Source organism: Ursus maritimus, unplaced genomic scaffold (genome assembly GCF_017311325.1).
Source record: "Ursus maritimus isolate PB19 unplaced genomic scaffold, ASM1731132v1 scaffold_35, whole genome shotgun sequence".
Taxonomy (NCBI): Eukaryota; Metazoa; Chordata; class Mammalia; order Carnivora; family Ursidae; genus Ursus; species Ursus maritimus.
In genome coordinates this window covers 15,574,241-15,586,100 of record NW_024426119.1, presented here as the reverse complement: position 1 = coordinate 15,586,100, position 11,860 = coordinate 15,574,241, and the positions used below count along the sequence as shown (strand labels likewise).

At 41.1% G+C, this 11,860-nt stretch overlaps 1 protein-coding gene across 10 annotated transcripts in view; it reads right to left on the bottom strand.

Moving 5' to 3' along the window:
- Positions 1 to 1,992: 1,992 nt before the first annotated feature.
- Positions 1,993 to 11,860, bottom strand: part of SLTM (SAFB like transcription modulator) — a 44,448-nt gene continuing 34,580 nt past the window's right edge. For 9 of the 10 annotated variants that reach the window (XM_040620579.1, XM_040620581.1, XM_040620588.1 and 6 more), the window contains 7 exons: positions 10,084 to 10,264; positions 9,217 to 9,341; positions 8,231 to 8,401; positions 7,034 to 7,348; positions 6,776 to 6,920; positions 4,911 to 5,071; positions 1,993 to 3,054 (listed from right to left, as the gene is read on the bottom strand). In XM_040620579.1, the coding sequence (XP_040476513.1) occupies positions 2,946 to 3,054; positions 4,911 to 5,071; positions 6,776 to 6,920; positions 7,034 to 7,348; positions 8,231 to 8,401; positions 9,217 to 9,341; positions 10,084 to 10,264 (1,207 nt within the window). In that variant the 3' untranslated portion in view covers positions 1,993 to 2,945. The remainder of the gene's footprint in view (positions 3,055 to 4,910; positions 5,072 to 6,775; positions 6,921 to 7,033; positions 7,349 to 8,230; positions 8,402 to 9,216; positions 9,342 to 10,083; positions 10,265 to 11,860) is intronic. The other variant, XM_040620583.1, reaches the window with a different exon arrangement.

The following is an 11,860-nucleotide window of genomic DNA, read 5'->3' as shown; positions in this document are numbered from 1 at the left end:
CATGCCGACACAGTAATCAGGTAATATAATTCCTTGGAGTTATTTGTTTTTAAAAATTATTTTGACTAATCTCACTCCTTTGCACTTCCATGTAAAGTTTAAAATTAGCTTAGTAATTTCTACAAAAAAAGTATGCTGGGATTTTGAATGAAAATACGTTGAACACATATAGAGTAAATATGGGGAGAACACACATATTAATTACCTTATTGTGTGAGAAACATTTTCTCTCTTTAATTTCCTGTGATTGAATGATCAGAGCTAGGTGTTTTTTTAGTGAGAGAAAGAGCGAGTGTGTGCACAAGCGGCGGGAGGGGCAGAGGGAGAGGGAGAGAAAGACTCCCCACTGAGCACAGAGGCCAATGTGGGGCTTGAACTCACCAGAGCCTGAAATCATGACCGGAGGCAAAATCAAGAGTCAGACCCTTAACCTGCTGAGCCACCCAGGCGCCCCCAGAGCTGCCTGTACTTTGAGTTTTTATTATAACGGAAGTTGGAGAGTAGGAATCATAAAGGTTGATAAATCTAGGGATAAATAAACTGGGGCCCATAAAGATTATATGCTTCAGCTAGGAGGGTCTGGACCAGACTCCGAGACATTCTCTTGATCTAGTGTCTCAACCTTGGGACCCCACTAAAACCCTTTTAAACCCTTCTCAGAGGGGACTCTCTAGTTAGCAGAATGAAAACAAAGCACTGTAATATATAATATTAAGATCTCACCACTTAACACAAGTTCCGAAAGTTGGTGCTCAAGTCCTCCTTTGCCCATTCCTGAATGGTTCAACTATATAAAGTTATTAATCACCAGTTAGCTAGAAAATTACATTAATCAGAGCATCTCATCCCCACTGGCAAAAGATGGGGTTTATAAGACTGAAATAACACGTGTTTGAGCAGTGACGAGGAAAAGTCTCCTGCCCATAAAATTACTGGCTGTTCTTCAAACAGCATTTGGCTTTACTTACTCTGGACTCTATCCGTGATTCTCAATGCCACCTGCTCGCAGGAATCATCTGGGGGACCTTTTGTGGAAAATATGCCTAGGCCCCACCCCGAACGTCTGGGGGTGGGGCCTGGGCTTGAGAACCACTGCCCTAGCTCACCCGAGGAGACCTCCAAGTTTGGCCGGCCGGCAGCTGCACCAGTGCATTTCTCTATTTCACCAGCAAGCTTTACAAACTGAAATCGTCAGTTGTGGGGTTAAGAAGGGCCAAAAATGTTATGAAACCCAGAGCAATACAGAAGCGCCAGTTCCCCCAAAGGGCCCAAGACCAGGGTACTGTGGCTGCCCATGCCACTCAGAAGTCTGAGTCATCTCATGGGCCCGACCAGGGCCACCCGCGGACATTTACAAGAACTTCTACAAAGACTACTTCTCACATCAAAAGGGGGCCTCAGGGCGATCCCTTATTCCCATCTTTCCCCTTAGATGAGTATCCAGACTGTTGAGTTACCCAGGAATCTAGACTACTTGGATTACTCATCACTAACTTATAGGAAGGAACAGGGCAGGCTTTAAGAAGCGGTATTCAGAATTTACCTCGAAGGGCTTTCCTAGAAAAGATGTCTTTAAAAAAAAAAAAAAGCTGGGGCGCCTGGGTGGCACAGCGGTTGAGCGTCTGCCTTCGGCTCAGGGCGTGATCCCGGCGTTCTGGGATCGAGCCCCACATCAGGCTCCTCCGCTGGGAGCCTGCTTCTTCCTCTCCCACTCCCCCTGCTTGTGTTCCCTCTCTCGCTGGCTGTCTCTATCTCTGTCAAATAAATAAATAAAATCTTTAAAAAAAAAAAAAAAAAAAAAAAAGCTTAAGATTAGTGGTTAACTCACCGACACTTCACCATAGCGTGCAACCCAGCTACTGAGGTGAAAGATCAAAGTGAGATGTATTTCCAAGGAACAAAGACCAAAAAACTGCCTTCGCAGCTCTAAACCTAGTCACTTACTTTGGGGTAACTCCAGAAAGAGCTGGAAACAAAGACACATACACTTCCAGGCGTGGATTTTTATTTTCACAAAGAGACAACAATGCCTTCCCACATACAAGTATTTACAAAACCCAACTGATTCACCAAGCTAGAACCTGGTTTTTTTCCAGTTCTCAACATAGTTGGGAACATGGAAACATTAGTACCCACACAATTCCCAGAGATGGAATTTACCCACCAAACAGTGCAGATTACCTAAAAGTGCACTTACCTGCACAACTCAGTCTAAAAACCTCAGTGGTACAAAGCTCCTGGCCAAGGTTTCATTCATCTATGTGGTTTCACACCATGCAAACCCGAACAAGGGCGCTGCTACACTAACCTGAAAACCGGCTCTCGTTTTACAATTAAAAAGGTTCTCGACGCTTTAGCAACTATACAGAATATGAAGGTTTATTTCAAAAAAGAGTACATTTTTTTTTAAACCAGGATACACAGATGCACTTAATGTAACAGTACCTTCTGCAAAAATAGGTTACATAATACTCAGAAATGCAAGGAACAATCTTATTCTCTAAAAATTAGACGGCAGACTTCTTTTAAGCTTCGACAGCCTTCGAAATGGAGGCTGCGAACGCTTGGTGACAAGAAGTGACTCTAGAGCCTGACACCACAGAGCTAATGCTGCAAATGAAACGACTACCACACAGCTGCAAACTACTCTTTATATTCACACAGCGTTGAACAAAATGGTTTTGACTCCATCTTTTCAAATGTGTCTCGGTGCTGCAAGAAAAAAAGTTGAATGATACACAAAACTATTAAAAGTTACAACGGAACTATTTAAACATCTTCTCCAAAATTGAGAAAAGCAATCATGTTAAATTTTAAAAAAAGAGAAAAAAAGAAAAGTCTGACAGAACTCTCGAGCAAGTCAGAGGTCCTCTTCATAAGTAGTCAAGTAAAGTTTACAGGAGATTTCAATAAATTATCTTGAAACCATGGCAGAGAGCTAATTTTCAGAATCGTCGTGGAGGTCCACCCTTAAATGGCTTAAATCCGGAGCCACTTCCTCTTGGCATGGAATTGCCACTGATTTGTACAATTCTATTAATTGGGGATGCATTACTGAAAAAGGTTTAAAAGAAAAAATTGTCAAGAACAAGAGATTAAATTACAGCTAATACCTATTAAGTGCTTATCGTTTACCAGGCACTGTTCTTTGTACTTTACCCATATTAGATAACTTACTCTTTTCAACAGCCCTGTGAGGTATGGACCATCACTAACCCTACTTTCCTGATGAAGAAACTGGCATCTGGAGGTTAAGTAACTTGCCCAAGATCACGGCTAATAACGGGTGGAACAAGGATCTGAACTTGGGCACTCTCACTTCAGAGCCTCTGCCTTGTAGTAAGCCCGTCAATGGGGAGAGCAGTGGCTCTCAGAGTGTGACCCCTACATCAGCAGCACCGGCATCAACGAGGAACCTGAACCTCTGAGCCAGAGGACATCGTCACAGAATTATTTTTGGATTTTTTTGGAGGATGGAGTGTTTTATATGTTTAATGGCAACGTAGTTAGTGTAACGAGCGACACAGGAAAAAAGACCCACCAAAACACCCTACAACCAATTTGGGAGATAAAAGCCCATGGTGAAATAGTTGAAGGAGAGTAAGATCACATGACGTAAAGGTTTGGATGCCTGGCTCAGGAAGGCGGGTTAGATCTGTGACCAGAGAGGCGGCTCATGGCTTTGGAGCAAATAATGGTATAACAAAACAGTTCTAATACTTAAATTTATAAATAGCGTGAGTAACAGAGAAGATAAAAGACTAATCAGAGAAGCTGAAATGAGGAAGAAGGCATAGCTATTACAACTATTTTTTTTTTTTTAATGGAACCACATTTAGAAATAGTATGCTAGGAGTGGAGAAAGATAACAGGTGAGGCCCAGTCTGGGTGAACGAGACGCTCAGTGGTTCTGGCAAAGTAAAAGAAGCTGGAGGCAACACGTGGAGCACGAAGGTTTGAAACAGGAGAGCATGAGTTTGCCTGTGATCCAGAATCTATGGAGGCGGCAAAGCACTTACATAACGACGACACTATGGAGCTAAGTCTCGAGGGCTGAAGAAGCCGGCAAAGGAAATCTAAAGGGCAGAAAGAAAAGTCTGATGCCTTAGAAAACAGAGTTCCCCCCAGAAAAGAAAAGCCACAGTGAGCAATAGTGCTTAACCACCAAGGAGACTGAGAGCTCAGAAAATAAAGGAATATAGATGTATCTAGAAAAAGGGCACTGGTAACCTCTGAAACCAAAGACCTAATGAGTGACGAGGCCGTGCAGCCACGGACAGAATAAACACTCACTCAAGCCTGACAGCAGAACTGACCACAGAACAGCAGTAAACTGGGTCAGTGAGCCCGCCCCCTTTTCTAAGACAGGGGAATGGGAAGACAGAAGGGCACGAAGAGAGGGAGAGACCACAGACTTGGCGGCTGAGGGGCCACAATGGATGTTAGTGCACAGAGAAGATAAAGCTCACCTCTGAGAAAATGAACAGGCTTTGGGTTAAATGTCCAAAAGTTTTGCTAGAGCTACCGGAAAAGGGAGGGAGCAGAATGTACTTTCAGTCTCCTCTTCCTTTCTAGGACTTTTAGGAGTGACAGGTAGTGAACAAGATGACAGCTCCAACGTCAAGTTAGTGTTCTTTATTTACTGGATTCTGACATACACACATACCTGTATCTCAATCCATATGGCTGAATGCCAATCAATGAACTTACAATGAGGAATATAAACCAACAAATTACCATCCGCGGCCCTGCACATAATCTCCAGGAGATCTGGAGTTAGTATGGGAAATGTACAGGCAGACCTAGGGCTGTTACCAGCTGCGATTCAATCTCTCAAACTATATTGCCCTTTCAGGAAAGGATAAAGGTTTGGATGTATGCTGGCAGAAAAGTCTTAACTGAGTACTTACCTGGTGTGTTGGGTTATCATGCCTGCTCCTGTCCGGCTATCTCCCATTCGCCTTGCATCATGATATCCGGGCCCTTGAGAAGGGGGACCATGCCACTCTTTCCTTGGTCCACTTGTGTCCCGTCCGTGGCGTTCAACCACATGTCGTTCTTCAGGGTAGTGCTACGGAATCACATATTAAAAGAAAAGTCACAACACCTGCAGCCTCATGCCGATTCACTTTCGCTGGTGTGCGCTTCATGTCAGGATCAAATCAACAAGGTGTTTGAAAAGAAAAGAGGGTGAATAATACCAGAGCACATGCAAAGAGTTTCCATCTATTTCGTATTGAGAAGCTGCTCAGGCTTCAGGGTAGGGTATGGGGGCAATGTAATTTCAATTTCCATACCTTTCAGCATGCAAGTACTTTTTGACCCTTGAGTATTTCTAGATCTATATATGATGACTGGATCGATAGATATGTAAGAAGGCACAGTGAGGGGTCAAAACAGACAAAATCAGGGTGGGGTGTATGATCAACATGCCAACAGCACAGAGACACGGGAGCCGTCGTCCTATTTCACACGGTACTCATTACAGCATGACTCTTAGAAGGTCTTACATACACGACAATGAAAAACAGAGTAATGAACATAAGGAAACAAAAGCCATAGAACTAAGGATCCAAGGAAAGCACTCAGAAGTGATGATACTTAGTCCACAGAAAACAAAGCTGATGGTACTCTACAGAGAGATAATACTGGCAAAACAACTTCTATTAGGAAAAACAGCATTGTCAAGGGAGGCACAGGATGATCTCCTCGGGATACCTTTTCTAAATGGATATCAGAATGCAGGGGCCAGTCTATGAGACTGCCTTAAGGTTTACTCTAACTAAGGCAGAATGTCTGGATTACAAATCCGGTCTTACAAGTTCTGTCCAGGGTAAGGAGCCCAATGAACTAACTGATCCAGTGAACATTTCTACTTACTAGAAACATGAAAGATTACAAAGCGCCATCAGGCCCAAATCTGTTTCATGAATGCTCTGGATGAAATGGAAATGTATAGGGGTATTAGCTAGAATGCCAAGGGATTAAAAAACATTTTCCAGTAAAAAATATTGCTACAAAACCTAATAGGTATTCAAACACAAGACAAAACATTAGAGTATAACCAGGTTGGATGATGGACACACCCACACAAACACATTTCAGAATTCTTTTTTGTATGTAATTTAAGAAGATACTCTGTTTGTGCTAATGTCAATGAATATGCCAGTATTTCATCAATAGAATGCTTTCAGATTAGGTAAAAAAGGTTTTGGCTCATCTGAGTTGCTAAGAGATGAAGATACTTCCCTCCAGCCAGGTTCATTAACTTACGAAATATTCAAGTCAATAAAGTGTCACAAGAATAAAAAGCAATTAAGAAATATGAAATATTCCACTCACCTACATTTAGAATTAAAAGAACAAAAAAGGGATAAAAAGAGCTACTTACTGAACTAGGAGAGTATTTAAAAAAAGAAAAAGAAAAAGTGAAAGAGAAACACAAGAAAAGGCCAAAGATTTCCCAGCTAATCTAAAAGTCTCAATTTCTTAAAGAGAAATAAAATCTTCATCACTAGGAGGGCTCATCTAGAAAATTTAACAATGCTCAAATTTCAGCAGGAATTTTAATAAAAAGGCTTAAGAATTTCAGGGCTAGCATCCTACTTCTTTGGACTATTAATGTTCAATTGTTGACAGTAAAATATGAAAAATATTAAGATCTTTTGTAAGAACCTCATCTCCCAATCATTCTACTGTAATTAAGGCCACATCAAAATGGTAAATCTTCTGAATTTACTCCTGAAGAGGTGACAATACATCCTCAAGCATTTACCTGTGTTCCACTCCCTCGGTCCGTGATCACGCCTCTGTCTCCCTCTCTGTTTCCGTAGCCAGAAGCATTACTGCGACTGCCAGGGGGAGCCCCTCTCACACTGTGTCCTGATACTTCCCTCCCAGATCGTTCTGGCCTTTCAACTCTGTTAAACAAAACAAAGACAGCTACAATCAAAACTCTATTACACCTTTTTTTTTTAATAGAACCCAAATTCGTTCTACACCATGGGCTGGGCACTGGCAACTACCCAGATACCTTGTTTCCCGTTTGTCGGTGGACATGCCACCGTCACTCTTCCAGGTGGTCGGTCTGGATGGATTGGGCCCTGCTTCTCGAGGATGTCTGGGGTGAGTGATGTCAGGCCTGTCATGGATGATCACCGTTCTCCTCTCGTCTCGCTCTCCCCGGACTTCTCGCCTGTCTGTTTCTCTAAGTTCATTTCTTGGTGGTGGAGGCTCATTTCTTCTGGAATCACTGAAATTTTTGGGATACCTTTCAAAACCTGGATCTTCTCTCCGTGCAGTAGGACGTGTTTTTTTCCCTTCACTTTGACCAACAAAGCGTTCTCGCCTATTGATTATCCAAAACAAAGAACACAGGTCCTGAGATGTACTTACTTGGCCTTAGTCTTAATTTTACTTGCATTAACTTAAAAAAAAAATCACAGCTTCTTTAAAAATTAATTTCAGGCAAAGCCACCAAAAAAAGCCACAACTGTTGATTATAATAACTTGTATCCTAAATGTCTGGCACGGAGATTGTTGTTTAGCATCTGGGAGGAGCTACCATCACTCAAGTGACTACTGAAGGCTGTTCTTGCGCTCTCAACGGTTGCGGCACATCCAAAGCTAACGGTATTCCCGCCTAGTTTTAAACGAGGTTAAGAAGGTAAAGCCAATCTACTTAACCTTGTTATGGTGGCCTATTAAACTAATTTTTTTCAAAGTTTATTTATTTAAGCAATCTCTATACCCAACGTGGGGCACAAACTCATGACCCCGAAATTAAGAGTCACATGCTCTACCAACTGAGCCAGCCAGGTGCCCCAAACTAATTCTGAATACTGAATCACATTTACATTAATAAAAACAAAAGCCAAACATAGGATTTGTTCTGAACAGTCAGATCTGACCTGCAGTACTTAAGATTTTAACAGACAACCCATGTTATCATTAGTAAGGCTCATGTACCAAATACGACAACTTTCTTTTTTATCTTTTTTTTTTTTTTTAAAGATTTCATTTATTTGAGAGAGCGAGCGAGCAAGAGAGAGCATGAGCTGGGGGAGAGCGAAATGGAGAGGGAGAAACAGACTCCCCGCAGAACAGAGAGCCCAACGTGGGGCTCCATCCCAGGACCCTGGGATCGGGACCTGAGCTGAAGGCAGACGCTCTACCGACTGAGCCACCCAGGCGCCCCCCAAATACAACAACTTTCAAGGTATCTGTCTACCTTTCAAAAGATGAAGACTGTACTGCTGAACTCTCAGGAAACCTGCCCCTCTCTCGGTGGTCAAAGTCATTAAATCTGTTTTGCTGGCGAGAATAGTCAGATCCATGGCTGAATCGTGCATCTGTATCTAGAGACAACTTTTTATTCTCGCTCCAGTAAGGATCATCTCGCCTTGAAGAGAAATATTTGCTCATTTATATAAATTAGTTTTATAATAATCCGACGACACTTACTTGGAGTCATACATACCACATGCTATGAACTGTGGATACAGAGGGCTAATAAACTCAAGACATAAAACCTTCTGTTACAAGAACAAGCTAGCAAAGAATTATCAGACTGCATAAAGTCATATAACGTTAGAGGAATTTCACAGAAGAGAAAATAGTTGAAAAATGGTCTGTTTTAAAATTCGTAAATGGGAAAGACAGATACCATTTTATAATAAAATTCTAACCAACGGTACACAACTTCTTCAGTCACACTTAACTTCGGAAAGGTTAGATAGGTAAGTCCCAAGCACAATTCATTCATTCCACATATTTCTCAACACAATCAACTAAATCTCACAGAACTTATATTAAGAAAATTAAGTGATTGCATCTGGAAATCTATGAAGCAGCATGAACACAAACACGCAATGCAATCTTTCCAAGTTTGTAACTTCCAAGTTTATCTGCACTACCCTGTAAGAATTTTCAAAATGGGTCTGAGTTTGAGGACCACCACTGAAGCCTGCTATGCTGCTGTATTTCCAGTCGTAATGGAAAACATCTGGCAACAGGAAGGGAGAGGGACACAGAGCAGACTCTTCCTACTTGACAATGCACTGGATCCACTCCCATCCTGCAATCATTCCCATCCCTACTCTCATGACCTCTTATTCCAGCGACGGCTGCCTGTACTTGCTCATGCTCCAGGCTGTCTTAGTTTGAAAGCAGCAAGACAGCAAGTGTTAACGGTTAAAGAAGAAAGCAGGCAACTACCTATGATCTACATCACGTGGGCGTTTCAAAGAATTCCTTTTCTCTTGTTCGTAACGAAGCTGCTGTTGTTGCCTTCTCAGCTCCTCTCGTTCTCGAGCAATACGTTCGGCTTCCTTACGACGCTCCTTCAGACAACACAGAAGGAAGAACCGACCAATGCAAAATGAAAACATAGGTAAGTACATACGCAACGGTGTCTTCATCCTGTCATTAAGAAAAACCATAGGCAAGCACCGGGCAAAACACATACCTGGGACAAATACATAAACAAAACTGATTTCAGAAATCAGTAATCTAGGCTATGGCTATTGTTCTGCAACATGACAGTAACAGAGATTGGGTGGTGGAGGTTGGCAGGTAATGGGGAAAGTTAGATTTAGTTTCATCATTTGACTGAAACAAAAGTACCTAAAGGGAATTAGAGATAAAGTTCTTAATATGTATGGAAACTAAAGTGCCTTAAAACCCCAGATGCAGTTCTGCAAAGAGAGGCATTATTTCCTTCCAGCCTTGGGAAATCATTCCCACTCTACTATGTAAGGAAATAAGTTATTATTTGCTGAGACTGGGATAGTGACAGAGCCTGGATTACAACTACTCTGGACTCATAGTCCTATGCTCAGACGATTAGGCTGCCATGATATTGCAGAGCTTGAGTTCTCACCAATTGGCTAGAACAAAGTCACTACTAAATCTATTTTGAACTACCACCTAAGTGATTGTTATCTTTCAGGGACACTTAATAAATGCTCATTAGCTGAACTCATTCTACAGACGCTTTACAACAAGTAAAGCAAATTTTAGGGCAAAAATCACAGGGTTTGAAAAAGGTCAGTTATTTAAGATGAAAAGATTTTCTGACTGCACCTGTTCAATACGAATGCGTTCCCTTTCCAAGCGTTCGCGTTCCATTCTCTCTCTCTCTAGTTTTTGCCTTTCAATTTCTAGGCGCTCTCTCTCTCTCTGTAAGCGTTCCCGTTCTTCCCGTTCACGAATTATTCTAATGCGTTCTCGCTCTCGACGCTCTCTTTCTGCAATCTCTCTTCGTCTAACAAAAATCAGTATTTAGAAATACTTAAATTATGCTAGCACTGTGTGAAAGAGAATAGCTTTTGAGTTTGAATTTTTCCTTGAGGTTGGCAATTTTAAACTTCAACTCAACCTAAGTAGTTTTAATGTAATTGGAAAGAGAACTGAAAATCAAACTTTAAACAGATCCCAATGCTGTCACTTATTTATTAAGACTGTCAACTGAGCAGCTGAATTTTATAGAGTAGTTGCCTCTTAGAGGATTCCTGTTTAGATAAAAATCCCATAATAATAGCCCATTAGTGAATCGACATTTTAAAAAGGAGATATTCTACATATATGAATTTCCAAAACTACAACTTCTGTTTTTGAGAGGAAAATTTCCATTATCTAGTTTTGGTCTACCTCCTTAAACAAGGTATACCTTATTTTGATGACCTGGGATCATACCCGTCAACACGAATTATAGCAAATGTTACGTATAATAAAATGTTGCCCTAGTTTAGGGTTTGAGTGTTCACTGGCCCATGCTTCTTTGAGTCAGGAGGCAGTTCAAATGGTTGCTGAACTGAATGAAGTTACTGCACTGGGACTTTGAGTGACTTTTGGTCATCCCCTCACTCTAAGGCCCTCCGTGTACTCTATCAGCGTGTCTTCTTCTAGCAACCCAGTGGTTTTCAGTGGCTCAGTGCTGCTCCCACAGAAACCTGAGGGGCATTTTAAATTATCGCAATGACCATGGGGGCTGTTAGCAGCATTTAGTGAGTGGGGACCAAGGATTCTAAATATCTTATGATGAAGGAATAATCAGGATAGTTCTACACAACAAAAAACTGTCCAACACTTATACCTTTCAAATGCCATCACGGACATTCATTAAACAAAACAAAATCACCTTAAAAAATGGAGCCTAGAACTTGACTTTTTTTAATAAATGCTGGGTTGATTGATTTGCTTTGGCATGGTTTTATACACACTAAAATTTCTGGAAATGCAACTCCACGTAAATTAGAGGAAAAATGATACTTTCTTAAGACCTTCACCAAGAGCTGTTCACCATTTCAGAAACCATGTAGTAATGTCAACACCACTCCTGGTATTTGACTTACCAAAATGACACACCAATATCAGTCTGCATTTGTAGCTGTCACATTTTCATTGAGTCTAAAGAGGGTTGTAAACATCTGACTACTTCATTAGGTCTTCTAGAGAGTCGTGCCTAAACATTCATATCTGGAATATATGCTTCATTATAATTTATTTTTATTTCTTCTTTATATTAGAGTTAAGGCATTATATTGGTTTTTTGGAAATTATTTATATAGGCATGTTATGCATCTGTAGGCCTATTATGCATCAATTACATTTCAGCAGAGTAAAGAGGATGCTGTGACTTTTTTTTTTTAATATATATAAAAGGGGTGCTGATCTGACAGACCTGAGAATCACTGCTCTAGTAGCTCCCACTCTCTCATTCTAACTTATCATCTAAATAGGAATCTCAGCATATTGAGACTTCATGAAAGAAAGAAAGAGAAAGAAAGAAAGAAAGAAAGAGAAAGAAAGAAAGAGAAAGAAAGAAAGAAAGAAAGAAAGAAAGAAAGAAAGAAAGAAA